This window comes from Acinonyx jubatus, chromosome A2, assembly GCF_027475565.1.
Source record: "Acinonyx jubatus isolate Ajub_Pintada_27869175 chromosome A2, VMU_Ajub_asm_v1.0, whole genome shotgun sequence".
In the NCBI taxonomy this organism is placed as follows: Eukaryota; Metazoa; Chordata; class Mammalia; order Carnivora; family Felidae; genus Acinonyx; species Acinonyx jubatus.
In genome coordinates this window covers 83083322-83106082 of record NC_069383.1, presented here as the reverse complement: position 1 = coordinate 83106082, position 22761 = coordinate 83083322, and the positions used below count along the sequence as shown (strand labels likewise).

The 22761-nt window shown below is 36.1% G+C and overlaps 1 protein-coding gene across 2 annotated transcripts in view; it reads right to left on the bottom strand.

The window, feature by feature from the left end:
* Positions 1–8254: 8254 nt before the first annotated feature.
* Positions 8255–22761, bottom strand: part of GNAT3 (G protein subunit alpha transducin 3) — a 303431-nt gene continuing 288924 nt past the window's right edge. For both annotated transcript variants that reach the window (XM_053218546.1, XM_015080669.3), the window contains 3 exons: positions 15667–15796; positions 15288–15441; positions 8255–12215 (listed from right to left, as the gene is read on the bottom strand). In XM_053218546.1, the coding sequence (XP_053074521.1) occupies positions 12025–12215; positions 15288–15441; positions 15667–15796 (475 nt within the window). In that variant the 3' untranslated portion in view covers positions 8255–12024. The remainder of the gene's footprint in view (positions 12216–15287; positions 15442–15666; positions 15797–22761) is intronic.

Below are 22761 nucleotides of genomic sequence, written 5' to 3'. Positions count from 1 at the left end.
TAAATAAATTAATAAAAACTCTTTGCCCTAGCATAATGAATGTAACATAGATATAGTAAAGATGAAATAAATGTTGCTAAAGTCAGATGCTACCAGCAAGATGAACCAATATTTGCAAAATATACATATATAGAGAAAAATCCTCTAATATCCTTTTAATCAATGTAGTACCCTTTTAGAGGGCCTTTCTTCCAAATCTCTTCCTCTTTTACCTCCACTTTCCTTCAATCCCTTCCTCCTACCCAACTAGGTTCTCTGTTACACTATGAACCCTCTTCATATTTCTGAATACAACATTACAATTGCAGGTTAAATTTTCTGCTCCTTTGATTAATAATCAATAATCTCTAATATGGATCAAGCCTTTTTTCTATACATTCCACATGTACTGTCTCATTTATTCCTAGGTTCTTGCCTGTAGCTACTGTTATTCTCATTTTATGGGTGTAGAAACTGAGGAGTTAATGACCTTGCTCCAGGGTATACAATTAATCAGTGAGAGAGTGGAGATATCAGCCCAGACACCTAACTGAAGGACCCTTACTTGGTACTGCTCTTTTCAATTTATATCCTCTTCCCACTAGAGAGGTTTCTCTTGTGTGTTTCTCTTTAAAGCCAAAGGTATTTTTGCCAGGTTACTCATCTTAGCCTCTCACATGTATGAGTCCCTGTGACCTGTGACAATGAATGAAATAAAACCCACATGCCTAAATGAAACTAAGGCTATTGTTGCATTACAATATAGTAATTATTGTTCATCATAACAATGATGGGATATTAGGGAAAGAATAAAATATGTTGAATATATTCTATCTCAAAAGACAGAATAGTCTATAGTGCAGTTAAATAATTCATTATGGTTTAAGATACCTGGGTTTGAAAGGACCAAATACTCTCGTGATTTGAAAACACCCTATTTAGTAAGAAATCTCCCATATAGACAGATGATAATGTCCTTTACATTCCAGATGGCACAGTTTTATCATATTCTGCTTTTACAACTTGTGTATCAAAACAGAGCTTTTTCCGTTCAAAATTCATACTCAGCTATACTATTCCTGCTCTCCTTGTTGGAATAATAATAAAATATGGCCCTGTATGAGTTACTTGATGGAACAGTTTAAAACTGCAACATGTTTCCAATATAGTTCTAACACCCCTATCAGCTGATGGTTGTAGATTAATGTCACAATCAGTACGTGGATGTTTGATATGCCAATCTCCTGGGTTTGGAGAACTTGTAAAATGCTCTGGGCTCAGCTGGGCATTGTGTTGTCATACCTCACAATGGTAATATAAACAGACACCTGCTGAGCCTCTGCTGAGAAGGGGTTTCAAGATAGGCCACTCCTGAAGTAAGACTCCATTTAACTTAAAAGCGAAAAAAGACTTCCAAAGTGAAAATATTTTCTTCAGAAGGTAAATAACACCTTTTATAGACTATTATATGATCTTCAGAAAGTCAAATTGTGTACATTCACCATTCACACTGTGTGAGTCTAATAGATTGCAAAGCTGGTTTTAACACGGTCTGTCCATTATGCACGAGAGAAGATCTGCCCCTTCAAATGTCTAAAAATTGAAATTTAGGCTAGTTATATTTTTAGAATTGAAACACAATTGAGAGATAGCAGAGAGCACATGCACAGTAAGTCCACTGAATCTTTTTTAAAAGCTTTTTATTGAATTTTTTAATCAAGAAAAGGCCTGTGAAGAGTGCCTGGGTAGCTCAGTCAGTTAAGTGTATGACTTTGGCTCAGGTCATGATCTCTTCATTTGTGAGTTTGAGCCCCGCGTCAGGCTCTGTGCTGACAGCTCAGAGCCTGGAGCCTACTTTGGATTCTTGCCTCCCTCTCTCTCCTCCTCCCCTGCTTGTGCTCTGTCTCTTTGTCTCTCAAAAATAAATAAATGTTAAAAAATATTTTTTAAAAAGCCCTGTGAATTGTATAAGAAAATTTACACCCCTAACTGGTTGGACTTTGACTCATAATTGAAAGAACGACTAAGTAACTGGGAGGTTTCATTAGTTTAAAAAACACTTTTTAAACTGTGTTTAGCAAAGGTGTTTTAGGTTTTCATGAAGCATGAGATGATATAGGCAATTATAGTCAGCAACTTGCCTCCATGTTTTATATCAAGAAGATAAGATTATTGAAATTTGCTAGATTTGATGAGTTTATAAATTTAAGAAAGGAAAATAAAAGAAACCTAAAAATTTTGTGATTATACACCCCCCACACATGATTAATGGAAATGATGTAATTCCTAAATCTATATCAAAGACCACAATTGCTAAACTTAATGGAGAATAAGCCTTTATGGATTTTTGACTGGCATCTATCTCAAACAACTAAATATACTTATAAACACCTCAGTGAAGGAAATATTTTTTACATAAAGATATGTTAAAATGTGAGAAATTTAAAAGAAAAAATAAGTTCAAATTGTAGAAAATATACAAATAAGAGTGTCACTATTATCTACTTGGATTTATAGCCATTAAAGGGTAATTTATTCATGAACTCTGCAAGTTATATTGTAAATTTTAAGATATAAACATTTTCCAAAGCTCTATGATAGAACTTTGGGCACATGATTTGTACTCTTTCAAAATGTTACAGATAGGGTCATTTTAGTGAAGATGGTATTAGCTTTAAAAGTTATTGATACTTGGTGAAAATAGGATTTATGTTTGTAAAGTGATTATGTACATATGCAGTTTCAGAGTCTGTCCCCCCCCCCTTTTTTTTAATGATCCCATTTTCTTTTTTTTTTTTTAAGTTTATTTACTTAGAAACAGAGAGACAGCATGAGTTGGGGAGGTGCAGAGAGAGAATTCCAAACAAGTTTTGCACTGTGAGCACAGAGCCCAACTTGGGACTCGAACTCACAAACCATGAGATCATGATCTGGGCTAAAATCAAGAGTTGAATGCTTAACCGAACTAAGTCACCCACGTGCCTGGAGTCTGTCCCATTTTTAAGGTGACAGAGTTGCTTTTACAAAGCTTAAAGATAGTTTTTTTTTTAAGAATATAAAGACATTAGTAGTAAATCTAAGCAGGTTACCCTCTAATTAGTATAAAGATAGCATAAAAAGTTTTGAAATGAAATGTCTAAAGATTCTAAAGATTGGTTCTTTTATTACTGTGTTGTTCCTTTATTACTGTTCTAAGGACAGCGCTTCATATGACATAATTCTATCTGTACAAGCTGGTACACCAGAGAAATGCTCACATTTTAAGGTTTGTTTTGGAATGAATGTGTTGTTACAAGCCTTTGCAATAATGCTACTATTCATTATCCAAAGCCTCAAAAAATATATTTGACTTACATGTCTGCTCCAGATCACCAGTCTTGTTTCAAGGTTTCTGAGATAATCTAGACAAGTTTCTTTTATATATATTCTAAAAGAATAAATATAAATCATATATATATATATGCATTATATATATATATGCATTATATATATATATATATGCATACACACACACAGAAACAGGGAGAGGGGGAGAAACACACACACACACACATATATATATATATATATATATATATATATATATATATATACATATATACATATATATGTACATATGTACACATAAATTCATATATACATATATATGTATATATACATACACACAGAGAAACAGGGAGAGAGAAAATCCCAAGCAGGCAGTGTGGAGCTCAATTCAGGGCTTGAACTCATGAGCCATGAGAGCATGACCTGAGCCAAAATCAAGAGTCTTAACGGACTATGCCAACCAGGCTCCCCATATATAGGTTTGTTTTTACTAAGGCATCAGTGTGACAACAAAGGCAAGAGTGATGTTGCTTTCTTTTCAAATGTCTTTAGGATGGTACTATTATTTCTTAGAATAGTGATGGGTATGACTTCCTCTCTAGAAGTTTGTATCATTCCTACTGATACCAATAAGACATGGTAAATAGCTTTGAGAAAATAGAGATTGCTGACATATTCATTTGTTACACATTACAGCCTCATTTGGAATATAAAGTAAATAGGTAAAGATTTACTGACTGGAAACTTTACCAAATGCATTCAAGAATTTTTTTAGGTCTGAATTAGGTAGAAAATAAATGATGTTTTTTTAGTTTCGATACATCATTGTGTTTAGACTTTTTTTTATTATTCCTTGCTACCACACCAAGAATGTTAAGACAGAGCTGTGAACTTAAAAAAATTTGTTAAGTTTATTCACTTCAAGAGAGACAGAGAGAGCAAGTGGTGGAGGGGCAGAGAGGGAGGGAGAGAGAGAATCCCAAGCAGGCTCCACATCATTAGTGCACAGCCCCACGTGGGGCTCGAACCCATAAAACATGAGACCACGACCTGAGCTGAAACCAAGAGCCAGACTTAACGAACTAAACCACCCAGGCACCCCAACGCTGTGACCTTCAAAACAAACAGAAATACATGCACAAGGTGTAAACAAAACATACATACAACTGTGGTTTTTTTTTTAATTTTTTTTTTAACGTTTATTTATTTTTGAGACAGAGACAGAGCATGAATGGGGGAGGGTCAGAAAGAGGGAGACACAGAATCTGAAACAGGCTCCAGGCTCTGAGCTGTCAGCACAGAGCCCGATGCGGGGCTCGAACTCACGGACCGCGAGATCATGACCTGAGCCAAAGTCGGCTGCTTAACCAACTGAGCCACCCAGGCGCCCTACAACTGTGTTTATCTCAACGTGGGTTACAAATGGAGAGAAGGAGGAATATTCTAGGAAGGAGCACATTTGTGAGTGGATTTACATTGAAGAATGGTAAGATGGGACTTGACAGGTAAAAACGTACCTGGCTATGGAGAATGTAGAAAGCAAAATGGAGTCTCTCAGGTCAAGCAGAGGCCTGTGTCCAGCAATGACACAAGCAGTTAAAGGAGATATCGCCGGGATAAGCCGGGATAAGCACTAGGAGATATCGCCGGGACCAGCATCAGCTGACACCCCAGAACTGGTAACAGGCAGAACCAGAGGAGGTCTGCAGAGACCCAAGACAGATGAAATCCCTTTCGAAGGGGGAGGACTTTTGCAGCAAACTGCCAGACTCCTCAGACCTGACCCCTCTGTGTCGGACCACTTAAAAAAGACAACTGCGCTGAAATCTCTGCTTGACTCATTTCCGAATGCAAATGAGAGCCTTCACTGCTTGAACAAAATAAGCAGTAAGCGCAGAGAGCTGACCCGGCCCAGACAGAGGCCTTATCTCAACTGTGCACCCACAGACTGACTTGGTGTTTGGTTCGTTAACTTCCTGCACCCTTCTGTCATCTTGTTTGCTGGGTGGTTGGTCTTCTGTCCTGCTCTGTGTGCCAGGTAAGAAGCCAAGTTTAATCACATGGTGAAATGTCATTGAGCTGGGAATCCTGAACCTGCTTTATAATTGTGAGTAACTTTGCTTTATGAGTGAATAAAGCTGACACTGTGGAAAGACACATCTCGTGTGTGCACCTTCATAGCGTGCTCATGACAGACAGCTTAAGTAGCGGTCCCAGATATCTCTGCAAGAGAGAGACTTGGACTCCACAAGGGATAGTGATGATGGAAAAAAGCAGGCAATTAAAGAAATACTTAGCATGCAGAATGAGTAAAACTTGAGAGTAATGTGAGAAGGGAATTAGACAAGAGAAAACAGAAAGGTAAAGCCTAAAGTGTTCTGAGGAGAAATAGATTCGGTGATTTTAAATTTAATTAAACTCATTAAATCATGAGTTTAATTTTAAAAGTGTTGAGTTTTATTTGTATATGTCCCAAGAGGCAGTTAAGATACACATCTAGAGATCAGAAGACTGATCTTACCTAGAAAAGAATGAAGTCATAAAAGTACTTAAGATTCCTAACAGAGTATATGTAGAGTAGTAAAAGAGGATGTAGATACGTATTTTTAGTAATACTAATATTGACAAGCTGTTCAGAAGACTTGGAAGAGAAGGAACCAGATAGGAGGAAAATGGGGAAAATATTGTACTACATAGGCCAAAGAATAGAAGCTTTCCAGGAAAAATTGGTAAACGACCATTGATTCATTCACTTATGCACAAATACTCATGAAGTTCTTACTTTGCATCAAGCACAGGTATGGAAAAGCCCTATATGGGCTCTACCTTTAGGGAACTTACAGAAAGATGGGAAAACAAATGTAAATGAAATAATTACACAAATATTTCATTGTATATTTCAATATGTCATAAAGAGTAAGTGTATTATAAGGAGCTATAAAAATACAAAGTAGGTGTACTTCTGAGGTCTGGGAACCCCTATCTGAAGAGGTAAACTCTTGATTTGAGATTTAAGGAATAATGTAGAAGCTAGTAAGGCACGAAGCAGGAGGGGGGCAGTTCTGACAATGAAACAGCAAATGTTATGGATGTACTATGTGAGGGATTTGGCCATGTACACGGAGCCCTACAAGTTAACCTGAAGCTTTATTTTAGCATGAGAACAATCTCAGCTTCCAGGAGTTTTTTTTTAAAAAATTAATTATTACTTTCAAGCAATCAACCATGCAGGGAAGGTGGTCCTAGATAGGACAGGGATGTTGGAGTTTGGTACATTTCCATTTTAGACTGAGAGGTAATTATGGGAAATATGAACTTATTTATTAATTTATTAATTATCCCATTACCTGTAATATGTGTGAGATACTATGGGGAGGAGTGAGTGTTATATTTTTAAAAATCATCTTTATCACTATAATTTGAGGGATGATTTATATAGTTACCGATTTTAAGTGCATAATTCAAAAATTTGCTATTTTGCCAAGTTGTTGCATTATCTTTAATCAAATTTTTATACATTAATCAGTACAATTTTCCTCCCAGTATGGCAAAGGACTCTTATCAGCCTGAACAGTGAAATGTTGCCCTTGTGAAGCCTTTTACTAGGGCCAATGTTAGATGCTTGATTCATCTACCCCGGCAACGAATAGCAATTCTATGCCCTCAACTGAAAACTGAAAAGTAGGGGTGCCTGGATGGCTCAGTCAGTTGAGCATTGGACTCTTGGTTTCTGTGTGGTCACAACAGAATTTATTGATTAAGCTTGCTGTGTTATACGGTGACAATTTGTGGCACCCCAAATGATTACAACAGTAACATCACAGGTCACTGATCACAGGTCATCGCAACAAATATAGTAATGAAAATGTTTGAAATATTGCCAGAATTACCAAAATGTGACAGAGACATGAAGTGGCAGACGCTGTTGGAAAAATGGCCCCGAAAGACTTGCTTGAGAGGGGGGTCAAACCTTGACAGGCCTTCAATTTATAGACAAAGGATACTACAAAGCACAGTAAAGCAAAGTGCAGGGAGACAAGATGTGCTTGCATATAAATGTACATCAATATTTTTTTTTCAACGTTTATTTATTTTTGGGACAGAGAGAGAGCATGAACGGGGGAGGGAGAGAGAGAGGGAGACACAGAATCGGAAACAGGCTCCAGGCTCCGAGCCATCAGCCCAGAGCCCAACGCGGGGCTCGAACTCACGGACCGCGAGATCGTGACCTGGCTGAAGTCGGACGCTTAACCGACTGCGCCACCCAGGCGCCCCTAGTATTTTTAATGTAATAAAATATTCAGATTCTAATTGGGTAGGGTACATAATCACAGCATAGGTCATCTTTATCTTTGGCATTCTGCATGCGGTGCTTTTCATGCCTAACTTTCTTATGCAAGTCCAGTCACCTAGTATGTTCTCCAGTGTAAGCCTTTTAATATGTTGAAGTAGAAACAGTCACCCCTGGTTCTGATATTATAATGGCATGTCACATGTGGCCATTTTTCTTTTTCAAAAAAGAAAACACAGCAATATCCACTGAAAAGAATGTTTTCAATCACATATATGTGCAAGGTTTAGTTCCAATCTGATGAATTTAGAAAAGATGAATGTCTCTCAAATAATCACTTTGCTTATAGGTCTCATTTATTCTTTGTTTCCTGAAGGGTGTCAAAGTTAGAGGGCCCTGACTGTCCCGGGAATTAAATTAGGGCCTTTTTTATTTCCTTTTTCTTTCATGTGACTGTACTTATTTCTTAACTAGTGTGACAAATGTGGCTTAAAATAAAAATTGTGCTATTACTAATGAAACACGTGTTTGGCAGCAACAGGGCTGGTAACAACAAAATGTCACAGGGCACTTATTTTCTTGTTGATTTCGTGGAGCGGCGATTAGGGAAAAAGTTGTAATAAACACAATAATGGGATGCTTAATGTGATAGCCGGGTGGAATTTTACTTTGATTTATTGAAAAGAAACACATTAATAAGCAGCCATTTAATTACTATTCATGAAACCTAGTGGTTAAACATCAAATTATTTTTCTCCTACATTTCTCTGTAAGCTAATCAAGATTTTAGACACAATATTTTAGAAACAATATGGAAAACCACACTGTACAAAACTAATGATAACTTAGATTTAAACAACAGGTTCAAAATGTCAAAAAAAAAATAGAAATTAGAGCATGAGAAAAGACTAAGTGTCTGTATATCACGAAACAAATTTGGACCTATTTCGATAGATTTGTTATTCACAGATTTGGCTCAAATAGTGCACATTATGATTATCAGAAGATGATCAGATCCTACTGACCTGGGAAGCACAACAGAGTTATATTTCTTAGTAGGATTTTATTATCTGTCTCATTAAAGCTGTTGGCCATCTAAATTTATTATTTGTGCAACATTTGGGTAGAAAAACACATGATGTTAGTGTGCCCCCATGTGGCTGGAGACTAGTAGGTAAGATTGTCAGGAAAGGCCTAAAAAGAAAGAAGGCCCCAGCTGGTTAGATTATCAATTAATTGAATACTTACTGCAACAAGATGGAGGGTCGCCTCTCTTATTTTTAAAGTTATTCTAAGTGAGAGGATTCACAGTTGCTCCTATAGTTCTTACAAATATCTTATTTTTAGTAGTTGACTCATGTGAACCAGCTCATCCACTGCTGATTCTGAAGTGATGTCACAGAGGAAAAACCTATGTCCACACACAAAATTTATTTTTCCTCACATATTGTTTGACTAAGTCAAGCCTGAATGATTCTGTGCAAATATTTGAAAATATATTTCGTGATTAAATAAGATAATGGATCAAGTAAAAAACAAAAACAAAAACAAAAAAACCCGTGTTAGGACAGGCCCACAGCCTGAAGAATTAGTTTGCCAATTTGTAGGATACACTTGAAGACTGGTGTTGGTTTATAAATTCTGTTAATCAATAGGATATGGGATATCTATAATGTATGTGGTAGATTTCCTAGAATTTGAAAACCCTTTTCTATAGAGCTTCTTTTTCGAGTCACCAACTTTAATATTTGATTCAAGGGTATTACCAATTAATACTCTTCTTGAATTAACTCTGTAGTCACTAGTCCCAAGGTGCAAAGACTTATCTGTTCACCAGTTCACGCTTCTGGAAAAACTCTGCAAGGATTAATTATGGTGACCCCATTAGATGGAAGCCTGCCCCAGATCTCTGAGGTACTGTAGTGTGTCCACAGTTGGGCACATTTTAGAAGTGAAAGAGTTGGGAGTGTTACAAATCTAAGGCATGAGGATTTGAGAACATTCTGAGTGAGGAAGAGAGACCTCAAATAACAGAAAAGGAGAATATCAGTATAATAACATTTGAACTTTGACAAAGGCTAAGACTGCCTCTTTGAGACACTAGCAAAGCAACAACACTAACTGTGCAGTTGGAATATTGAATTCTAACCAACTTTAACATTGTTGGTCTCAGTACAAGTTTCTTCTGGGAAAAGCCAGAAGATTTTTCCAGATTTCCCAGATTTTCCATTTGTTACTCTAATTAGTTCAAAATACTGTGCTTCTACGCCAACCTTTTTAATTAAAAACTTAAAAAGTAAAATCACAAATAGACTCAATTTTAAGGAGGGTGATCATTTAAGAAATAATGCAAACATCTATTTTCTCTACTAAAAATTTCTCTTTTTAATGAAAATGCATTGTTTAGGATAACAACAATTTGTGATTGTGAAGAAATTTTTAAAATTTCAAGCATAGGGTAGGAAGGAATTTAAGGGTTCCCCCCCTCCCATAATCCAAACTGACCTCTAATTTTAGTTTGGTCATTTAAAATTTCTCACAGAATGGTATTTTACAACATTTCTGCTTGTCATTTTTTTTTTTGCACAGACTGAAATGAGTTATGTATTTGTAAAAGATAAAATGAACCATTTCTGACCCCATGCTTTACACCAAAAAGAGAAATCCTAAGGGTAAGACAGAGTCAAAATCCAAATAATAATAGTAACATTTCACAAAACATCTTGTTCATTTACTGGAAATTGTCTTCACACTGGTAGAGAAAAGCAGGTTAAAGGAGAATGGGAGAAAATAAAAAGATAAAGCAATAGATGAAATGATAGCATTTGCAATCTTAATGTAAAATCTCTTAACATTGAATATCTCCTAGCACATTATTGTTTTTAGTCATATAGATATTGGTTCAGCCAGAAAAATTTATTAAATTCTCACGCTAAATGTTTGCTCTTTTTTTTGTCCTTGCTATCTTAGGCTCCTTAAAAATTTATATTCTGCAAAGAAATTTCCAATTAATTTTTCTTACTATGAAATTTTTGTAGGAATGTATTTGTTGAAAACTCCTTTATGGTTTTGAAAATAAAGCCACAGACACCCCAGTCAAGGCTACTTATGGAATAGTGATAATTCTTAAGTGTTTAGAAGGGAAGTGTTACAGAACCGTGAAGAAGTGACATTGAGACAAAACTACCTGAATTCATCAGATTGGCAAATGGGTTAATTTACCTTTTCCTCATCTAGCTTGTAAAAACCTAATTAGCTCTCTTTTCAGGGTAGTTAGAAATCTCATGCATTGACCTACTATTCTGACCTATGTATCATCTTTTTCCCATGGTAGAAGGCAAACAGTATTAAGACCTGCTTGAAAAGTATATGTTATAAATGTTACACACTTCAAGAAAGGAAGAAGTCATCTTTTTTTGCAAATCATATGATTTGGTTTGTAAGGCACCAGATTAGGTTTTAAAAAAACAGGCTTGACCATTAGCATACTGTATAGCATTTAGAATGGCCCTTACAATACTAAAAAGCTCAATGTTTCTCTTCCACAAAATCTCCTAATTACTCACTCTTACTTCCTACTTCTTATTCATAAAAGCAAAACATACTAGTGTTAAGAAACTGAGTTATTTTCCTCTCTGTGGCTTAAAATTGTTGTTCCTAAACCATCAATTGTAATAATGCTCCATGCCACTCTGGAGCAAAATGTGAGAATAAGTACTCCATTAAGGACTGTTGTTCAGCCTGAACAGCCTTATGCTATATATTTGACCATACACGGTCCCATTTTTAACTAGGCTGATACAAAATGATATTGTGTTAAAATCTTCAATTCTAAGGTAAAATTCAGCATTAATCACTTTTCTCAAAGGGAAACATGACAGATAAAATTGTGTGCATTTCTTTTGCATATAAAATTTCCTGTCCACAATTACATGTAGAGTGAACATTTCATTTGCAGCTTACTGAATAGGAGTAATGGGCCAATAATAAATAGTCTTTATAGTACGGGCACAATTACATATCAGTGAAAACAAATGTCTCTCAAATTCCAGCCAATGAAAATAATATGGGATACTCTGCATTTTTTCATTGTTCTATAATTAAAAATAGACCACAATACAGAAATTTACTACCAAGAAAATTCAGTGTCAGTGATATGTACTGATAGAGCTTTGCCAAATGTATATTTTCAGACCTAAGGACATCAGACATCAAAGACACCCCCATCCTCACTGTGCCAAAGAAATTGAAACATCCAGAGTGAGCTGACAATATATTAAAATTTTTATATGAAAAATGTTTGTTTTATAACACTAGTTATATTTCTAGATAAGTTAATAGTATTAAAACTAAACACATCACACAGCACCTTTCCTTTTATATCTTGAAAAGTGTACAAGAACAAGAGTGGAAGAAAAAAGGGCTGATTAGAAAAGCCCACAGTCTTTTAGATTCTCTTTGATAATTATATCTGTAACCGCATCAAACACGAACTTGACATTTTGGGTATCTGTAGCACAGGTCATGTGGGAATAAATTTCCTTATCTTCTTTTTTTAAATTCAGGTCTAGAAACTGGTTTTTGATGTAGTTCCCTGCATCTTCAAATGTATTTGGTCCTTGTTACAAAAAGAAATAAAGAAACGTTAATTGCATTTAAAAATGAATGAAGTTAGAAATAATATCAGTAGGTGTTAGCATTTTACTTTGTAAGCTACTATTTGATATACTCACTATTGAAAAATCAAGATGGCAATGGTCACTTATCAGGGATTTACGCAATGTTACATTGCTGGGAACGATGCTTACCCAGCTGGGTAGGGACTTCATTTGGCTGAAATGCTCACAATACAGTAAGAATACAAACATATATACATAAATAAGCTAGTAATGAAGCTTATATACATGACAAAGGCTGTGCATGTCTGTGTGCATGTGGGTGTGTGTATGTGCTTTAATATGAACTAAAAGAATAGAAATTGGAGATGAGTAGACTACAGAATGAGGGTGGTATTTGAGCTGGATCTTGAGGGGTAGCTAGAAGAGAGAAGGAAATAGCATGAGTGAAGGCCAAAAGTGGGAGAATGGCCTGTGTCACTAGACTTGAAGGTAGGGTTGCACTGCAAAGTGCAAGTGTGCACTTTGCAGAATCTAGTTGGAATTGTAGCAAATCAAGTAGAAAGGATGGCATGGGTCAGACTAGAGACTATGTTGCTAACTAAACAAAGGGCTTGAAATGACATATGTAAAACTAGAGACAGCTGTTCTTTTTTTGAACCTTATTTATTTGAGAGAGAGAGAATATACAAGCGGCAGGGGCAGAGAGTGAGGGAAATAAAATCCGAAGCAGGCTCCAGGCTTTGAGCTGTCAGCACAGAGACTGACGCAGGTCTGTAACACACAAACCGTGAGATAATGACTTGAGCCAAAGCTGGATCCTTGCTTCACTGACTGAGCCACCCAGGCACCCAAGACAGCTATTCTTGACTGATGCTTTAGTAGAACCAAATGGAGAGTCAATGAAAGGTGGGCTTGGGAATTTTAGACTGGAAGCAGAAGACACAATGGATCAATACAAATACAAATGTTAATAAACACAAGGTAGCCAAAAGTGATCTGTTGGTGGGCTTTATAACAGAATATACTTTGTGGGGACCTAACACACCATAGGGCAGTAGCATAAAGATTTTCCAAGGAGATGAGATTTTGTTCCCCACTTTATTGTATCTAGGAGAAAAATGCCATGAGGGACAATCGTTAAAACCATGTAACATGGCTAAAATCCAAAACACTAATAACACCAAATGCTGGCAAAGATGTTGAGCCATAGGAACTCTAATTCATTGCTGGTAGGGATGAGAAATGGTACAGCCACTTGGGAAGGCAGTTGGGCAGTTTCTTATAAAGCTAAACATGGTATTAGCATACAGTCCAGCAAATTTGCTTCTAGGTATTTACACAAAAACTTATGTGTGCACAGAATCATGAAGATAGATGTTTATAGCAGCTTTATTCAGAATTGCCAAAAATTGGAAGTAATTCGGGTGTCCTTCTACAGGCGAAAGGTTAAAGAAACTAGTTTCTTTATGGAATGGAATACTATTCAACAATAAAAGGAAATGGACTATCAACCCATGAAAAGTGGTGGAGGGAATTTAAATGTATATTGCGTTTAAAAATGAAAGCGAAAATAGTCTGTCAGAAAATGCCATATATTGTATGATTGCAGCTATATGTGTTCTGGAAAGGGCACAGCTATAGATAAAAAGATCAGAGGTTGCCACCAGAGAGAAGGAAGGGTAAAAACATAAATTTATAGTGGAACACAGATGATTTTTATGGCAGTGAAACGATTGTGTATGTTACTGTCATGGTGGGTACATGACATGAATTTGGGAGAGCATACAGAACTGAGTAACACACAGAGCCCCCACTGAAAACTATAGACTTTAGTTATAGTGTATCAATATCTATCAGTCAGTTGTAACAAATACACCACATCAAGGCAAAATGTTAATAATAAGGGAAACCAGAATTTGACCACAGAGGGAGTATATGGAAACTCTGTTTTTTATGAGTGAACTTTCTGTTCATTTTTCCTTTAAACTAAAGACTGCTCTAAGAAATAGTCGATTAGTTAGAAGAAAACATAAAGAGCTTTACTTAGTCTATATTTAGTTTGTAGTATTCAACATGGAATCGTGACTATATTTAATCACATGATGAATGTGTTAACACAGAAATGATAATATTCACAAAGCTAGAGGAAAGATATAAGCAACTGTTTTAGATTAGCATAGTTACTGCGACCGTATACCATGACTAGTAACATTTGGGTTACCCAAGTATCTCAGTGGTGGAATTGGGCTTCTATTTGTGTTTAAATCATGAAAATTTCCATCTTACATAATATCATTAACAACAGAACATTTAACTATATACGAAAAAAAAAAGTTGTCTCTGAGGGAAAAACAACCCACCTATAGACCTGCCATTTATAGTCACTGATTAACAGAATCAGCACTACAATTCTAGGATCTAGGAAAACTGGAAAGAGAAAATGTCACTATTCTCAAAATCATTCAAACTGTCCTTCGGGAAACTTAATTCTGACTTTGAGAAACCACTGCATTATAAGGTTTCATTGGGGAATAAGTAAAAAATGTCAGTTTGGAATATATTGTTTATAATGTTTAAGATAATATAATTTGCAATGTTGTTTAATACATAGAGTAGCAACCCTGGTCTACCTAACCTCCTGTTTATTGACTAGAGCTTTGCTTTAATGTAGAAGGTTTTCTGTTTAGCTGCAAACAGTTTGGATTCTTCCAGTCTGGATCATACACGTGACTCAAGCAATTATCATAAGCCTCAACTTCATAAATGCTACCTGTCAAGATGCAGATAGGAAAATATAGGTCTATGTAAGAATTTAGTGGGGCACCTGGGTGGCTCAGTCGGTTAAGCAACTGACTTCGACTCAGGTCATGATCTCACGGTTTGTGAGTGCTAGCCCCATGTCAGGTTCTGTGCTGACAGCTCAGAGCCAGGAGCCTGCTTCAGATTTGGTGTCTCCCTTTCTCTCTGCCCCTCCCCCGCTTGCACTCTCTTTCTCACTGTCAAAAAATGAATAAACATTAAAAAACATTTTAAAAAGAATTTAGTATGGCACTAAAGAAAGAAGATCTCACCAGTGTATTCTGGAAAGCAGATACTAAGATGCACTTTGGTTACTTTTTCTTGAAAGAGATCCTTTTTATTGAGAAACAGGACAATGGAGGTGGTTGCAAAGTACTTGTGATTACAGATACTGTTGAATAGGTGAAGGCTTTCATGCATTCTGTTCTGTTAGGTATAAAAGATGATAATGTGTAGGATTATTATTTGCAAAATATTAACACCGGGTATTATAAGCAAAGCTCTAGAAATAACATCTATGTTTGGAAGGAATTCACTGAGTTGGGGAGTGTGGTAGTAATGTCAGAAAGCACAAATGCTTAGGTGTTTGTTTGTTTGTTTTTTTGTTTGTTTGTTTGTTTTACCCTGGCCTTGCTTTCCTTTTAGACTTACCACTTCCTCATCTTCCACTAGGACCATGTCATAGGCACTGAGCGCAGCACAAAATATAATGCATGTAACGCCTTCAAAGCAATGAATCCATTTCTTTCTCTCAGATCTCTGTCCTCCTACGTCGAACATTCTTTAAAAAAGAAAAGAATAGCAAACCTTAGAGATACCTATCAAAAGTTACATTAATATGTAACATTTCTAGTTATAAATGAATGCTCTCCTATCTTTAAAAGATTTTATTTTTATTGATTATAAGATACTTTAATTGGTCAATTTGCAGCTCAAGGACTATAGAAAAAGAGAAAGTTCATCTTTTTTCTTTCATTTTTTTGTATTCATGAAAACTAGATAAAAGATACAATAACTCACATACTGGCTTTGGGGGACTGAGGAGTTTTAAGCAGCTTATGGTTTTAGTAGGAAATCTATTAGAGTCGAGAAACTTCGATCAAAGGCTATGCATAGTGTGGAAGTGTTGAAGCACTATATTGTACACCTGAAACTAACAGAATGCTGCATGGTAACTGTACCAGAACAATAATTTAAAAAAAAAGTCTCTGCATAATCTTAAATGAACAGAACCTACAAAAAGATTGGAAGCCACCATAGTTCTGATACTACAATCCCTGTTTCTTCTCTTAGCTCTTGCTACATTCATTCATTTGTTCATTCAAACAATTACTGTTTGCATTTTATGTGCTACACACTGTGCGAGGACTACAAACACAGAGATGAATAGATACAGTCACTATCTTCAAAGAGCTCTCTGTCATGCAGAGAGAAAACCAATATGCTATTATAGTATTATATAATAAATACTCTAAAATGCAAGGTAAAATGTGAGCCCAGAGGAAAACTTAAGTCAGCCAGAGTCATCATGGAACCTACTCACAGGAAGTGTTTTAGAATTTGGCCCTCCCCCTGTGTTAGTATTTCGGCAAAAGACATCATTGTGGACATAGCAACTTGGTAAAGAAACTAGGAGTTTCTATTCTTAAGACCTCCCTTTCCCTTACCCTCCATATAATACACATACAAAATTCAGTTCCCAACTCATCCTCTTCTTTCCAAGTCCCCTTGTCTTGTGCAAGCCACCAACATTTTTTTTTCTTTTAAGTTTATTTATTTATTTTGAGAGAGAGACAGAGAGAGAGCAAGTACACAGGGGAGGGCCACAGAAAGAATCCCAAGCAGGCTCCATGCTTTCAGTGCAGAGCTTGATGCGGGGCTCAATCCTACCACCATGAGATTATGACATGAGCCAAAATCAAGAGTCAGATGCTTAATTGTCTGAGCCACCCAGGTGCCCCAAGCCACCAAGCTCCCCAACCTCCCCAACTTGCCCAAGTTCCCCAAATTCCCCAAGCTCGCCGTGCTCACCATAGCCACTGCAAAACTCTGTGATTTGCCACAGGCTTCTTAGCCATGGAACCAAACACAGACTGGTTTGATGACCCGTAAGGCTCTGGCTATTTTGGTTCCTGCTTCCTTTTTCCAGCTTACTTCATACCACTTTCCTCTTTAATCCAGTCCAATCACAAGGCTATTCTTTAAGTGACTTTAGTATAAACCTACTTTTTGCTGCTTCAGGACTACTGCACAGTAAGTCACTTTTCTTCCTCACATAACTCTGCCTTTTTCGCAACTTGACGGTCTTACAGTGTCTCCTTCACAAGGAAGCCTCCTTGGTCATCTATGTAAATGGTCTCTCTTCCTATCCCCATTTAATTTCTATCGCATCACTTTCTTTCCTTCGTAGTGATTGTCACAACCAGTAATTAACTAGTTTGTTTATTTTTTATGGGTTTAATATCTACCATCTTCCTAATAGAACACCAAGCTCAGGGCAGGGACTTAACTATATTAGTGACAACTATATTCCCAGTACCAGGCACTATGTCTGACCTACAGTAGACATGCAATAAATATTTGCTGACCAAATGAATATATTGCATGTTAATGGGATGGAGGGTGGATTTCGACATCAAGTGCAGGTGCAAAAGTCATTAAGGAATGAGAGGACATGGCATGTTTAGGGTAAGCTCATAATTTATATTTTGGGGAACATGGAAACTTAGATAAAACCACTGAGATATATGGCCTACTCATTATTCATTTATTCAATAAATATTTATTGATCATGCCAGGCATTAGAGATTCAACCTCAAGAAGCTTCTAATTTGCTGGTGGCAGAGAAGGCAGTGGTGCATGTTGTGTGTTTGTGAACAGACATAGGATATACAGATAGAGAGTGTAGGGGTGATTGGAACTGAAGTAATCAGAAACTGCAGTCATTAAAATTTTAGGATGGGGGGTTGAGGCAAGTGGATGTCTGGGGAAAACGTTCCAGGTAAAGGCAGCAGAGAAAACAGCAAGAGCAAAGGATTTGAGCAGGCAGGAGTAAGGCTGATGAGTCAGGCCAGAAATAGATGAATGAGGCCTTTTATATCACGTGAGAAGATATTTATATTAGAATCAGTGGGGAATGATGTGAGATTTGGGGGCAGGGAATTAAAATTGTTTGTTTGTTTGTTTGTTGTTATATTCGGTCACTTTGATCTGAGTCCAGAAGATAGATTTGATAAGAAAGAGACTAGAGGCAGAAAAAGGAGTTATGGGGCTTTCGTAATAGCCTAACCGCAAGACATTAATTACTAAGAAACATCCAAGCTGCACAAAGATTACAAAGGCAATAACTATACTTGGGATAATAAATGTCAATCAGCTGACATTACTGAAGATAAAAGTATAATACATTGCCCTTCTTTACTACTGCACACTTCATATATGAACCATGTAGGGAACAAACATATGGAACTGAAATTCCTCAAATACACACACACACACACACACACACACACACCCCAGTACAAAAAGAGTTCAGTAGTAGATTGAAAGAGAAGATGCTCACAATATTCAAGATAGTGCTTAGGAGTTCAGTGGTTATGTGATTTGGAAATTTAAATCCAGTGTCAATAAATACTGTTACAGGTGCTGGTAATACCAAGCCCTCTGCAGTTTCAGACTTGCAGTATAAATGGAGGAAGAGGACAGCATTTTGACTTCAAGATTATATTATGAGTAAATCAATCAACAAACTTAATTGTTAAAAACCAGTCAACACTCTTAGGGAAGCAAGGATAATAAATACGCATTCAGACATTTAAATCTGTAGTTTTTTTGATCTATAAGTAATCTTAGTCTTTTTTTCAGACTTTGAAAAGTAGTTTTATCTATTGAAATTATATCATGTAGTACAAATGGAAATAGTTGGGATCGTGACTTTTATTTCCTCCATAAATGTTCATATCACCAATTGTGATCACCAAATATCACTTAATTTTATTTTTTTATTTCTTAAATTTTTTTAATGTTTATTTGTTTTTTTGAGACAGAGAGAGACAGAGCATGAACGGGGGAGGGTCAGAGAGAGAGGCAGACACAGAATCCGAAACAGGCTCCAGGCTCCGAGCTGTCATCACAGAGCCCCACGCAGGGCTCGAATTCACAGACCGTGACATCATGACCTGAGCCGAAGTCAGATGCTCAACCGACTGAGCCACCCAGGAGCCCCAATAATATCTTAATTTTAATGTAACATACCTAATGAGAGTTTATTTGCCAGGCATGTAAGCAATCTATAACAATTTACTCAAATTTTAAAATAAAAACTTATAGTTTATACGTATACATGTAAATATACATATAGTTTATGTACAACTATTGTTTCTCTTTTTCAGATGAGACATTAAAGCAACTTGCCCAAGCCTTAGTAATTCAACTAATATCTGTACAGGCTATTATGTACCAGGCACCATGATAGGTTCTGTGGGTATGATAGTGAACCTCATCATGTGTCAGTCTATTTGCTTAGACCAGAGATCCCCAACTAGTACATAGTGTCCACAGTTAGCTTTAAAACTCTTAAGCTCTCACCAGTGGGCCAGAATTACCTTCACTGTAGAGTCTATCTTTCTTCCCCTAAGCCAAACAATAGCTCTATGTTTTGTCAAACTGGGCAAAAATGTAAAACTCTCCCCTTACCAGGTGTTTTGTTCCATTATTTTAATGGCGATGGTATAGACCTCCGGGAATCTAGCTGTTGTGTATATTCTCCACTTGATCATATGAGTATATGATGGATCATATCTGGTAAAGAACTGTGATACTGTGACTGAACAAAGATGCATCAAGTTGTGGGTTTTGGTGCACAGAGGACTGAATATACATCAGAGTTTTAAATTCCTTGTAGGCTTTTCAAACTAAAACAACTCCTTGTATCTCCACCCACTAGATTTTAACATGAAAATATCTCCATAATTCTTGTTTTCTCTTGTGTTCTAGTCCTCTCTTCAGGGTTTGCTTCCATACTGGACATCCTATAATGGAGAACTAACCAATCATGGAATGAGGGCAAAAGTTGCTGGATGAATAGAATGTTTGTGCTAAGACAGCCCAATCTTCAGTTTCCACAGTAGAAATGATATTGCTGCAGGAACCAAATTCCAGGACACCTTGATTAAGTTTTCTCCACTAAATAGCACTTGGATGAGTCTAATTAGCATTTGTTTTTGAGCTCCTTTATCTCTGTTTTTATGGCCAACTAAGTAAGCTATCTGTCTGATAATTTCTTTTTTATTTTTATTTTTTTCAAGTTTATTTATTTAAAGAGAGAGAGAGGGAACAAGCAGGGTGGGAACAGAGAGAGGGGAGAGAGGGAATCCTAAGCAGACTCCACTCCATTAGTGCAGAGCCTAATGCAGGGCTCAGTCTCACGAACCGTGAAATCATGACCTGAGCCAAAATGAAGAGTTGGACCCTTAATGAACTGAGCCACCCACATCTGATAATTTCTTTTTTAAAATCACTTTTATATTTTCAATTAGATTATATTCAAAAGTTACAAATCTGACAAGGTGACTTAGTATAACTGCTCAGATTCCTAGCATGGTGGTCATATATTTTACCTCAAAGAGGGTAATCTCATATTAATAGTTTTGAATAAGAAAAAAAAATTCCAGGGAACCCCTTGCAATGAAAATGGTAATAAGAATGATAAAGGTATGAGTATTACCAATTTATGGACTCGTAGGGGAATATAAACTCCCCAGGAAAAGGGAAAAACAGAAATTTCATATACTTCCCATGTATTTCTTTTCTACAATGTAATGATAGCAAATGGCTTTCCCCAAAAATAAATGTTTGCAAAACCTTTGAGATGAGAGTCAAAGCAAGCCCAGCAATCTCACTGGCTCTCTGCTGACTTTCTCTGATCATTCAGCTTCTTCAAAGCCTACTGTTGATATTAACATCTTTGTGTAAGGGTAGCTCTTCTCTTCAGGTAAATGTATAAAATCAGCGAGGGGTATAAAATGTAGTATGACCCTTAGCCGACAGTTCTTTTAACCTATCATGCAGCCTCCACTAAACACATTTTAATAGGCTTAGCTTTCTCCCAAGGAAGGGAGGACAAAGATCTGCCCTCTGAGTGTTTTGTTATGTTGATAAAAGTGACTTTTGGAAGTCTTAGATTGCATGCCAATAACCTACTTATGTTATGACTCACTTGATAAACAGTGGTGTGTGTGTATATATGCATGGGAGCAGGTTGACATTAGAGACAAAGGTCCAGGAAGCATTGGCCATTGCTCTAATGTCATCTGCCATTACAGAATTGAAATGTTCATTAGCAAATCAGACCAACATCTGGAGTTTTGTTTTCATATTGAGTGTACTGGATATAATGTTAGCTCTAAGAAGTTACGTTTTGTTTTCCTGCTATTGTAGTCCTTTCTTGTCATACATCTCTCTTCACTTTTAGCTCTTTCTCTAAGTTTTAATTTGGGGCTTATTTTAGAGGTGTAAAGCATTACAATCTATTGAAACATTTTCAAGATTCCCAAAGTAGAAGCATTTACTTATATATTTCATTGAATAAGTATTCTTCTATATAAAAATATATTTAAGAATGTATATGAGTATATATAAATATATAAGTATATGGGAGTATGGATACATATATATTCCATCATGACCATTCTGTGAAAAACAAAAGTAGAAATCAGAGAATAACATTCATTCCTGCTGACTGAACATTTGGATTCGTCAAATCTACATAACAATTAATGAGGTAAATGTACATGTGATACAGATTGAGTATCTTTAATTCCTTGAGCAGTTAAGGTAACCAGAGCCTTAATGATATTGAATAGAATATGCAGTTCTCATTTTGCATTTTGCATGAATTTTTTTAATGTATATTTTGGTAATACATATTTTCTTATTAATTCTGATATTTGTCAGAATTCTTAAATTAAAAAAAAGTTTTTAAATGCCTGAGTTGTATGATACAATCAAAAATCCACAGGCAAGGCTTTTAGGTGATAGCTGAACATTACTATTTGTTAAACTACCCATGGTATTAATATAGGGCGAATTGCCAGAGTTTTATATTAAATAGTTGGCTTTACATTAAACAGTTGTGTTTTATAATCTATTTTAAACAGTTTGGAAAGCTATTGAATTTTATAGGTTTGTGTCAAACAGTTGGCTAAATATTTAACCACACAAGATTATTCACAGTTCATATTAGATAGATTATAATGAAATAATCTGTACTTCATAGCAATTAAAAATTATTGCATAATCTACGCTAAAAAAAAAAAAGAAAATCTAACCTGATTTGGAATTTATTTTAAATTATTCTGTTGGTGGAGCTTTTTTAAGATATTTGACCATATAATATTAAACCATCTTAAGATGGCAACATATTAAAGGGCCAGGATAGATCTGTGTCACCACCACACAGCCATCACAAAATAGCCTAACCGAGTCTTTCTCTGGTGCCAAGTTCTCAAAATAGATTAGGACAGATATTTGCAGACAAAAAAGATATGCACAGAGATCATTCTAAATCCCTTCACTGCTTGTATATAAAAAACAGAATCAAAAGGAGTTATAACCATAAAACAGTCAGGGTCTCTAAATGCTCATAATTGTTAATAACATTATATACTTGCTACAAAATGTGTGTGTGTTTGTTTGGAACTTGATATACCCACTAGATAATTCTCTAATTATTGAATAGTATAATTC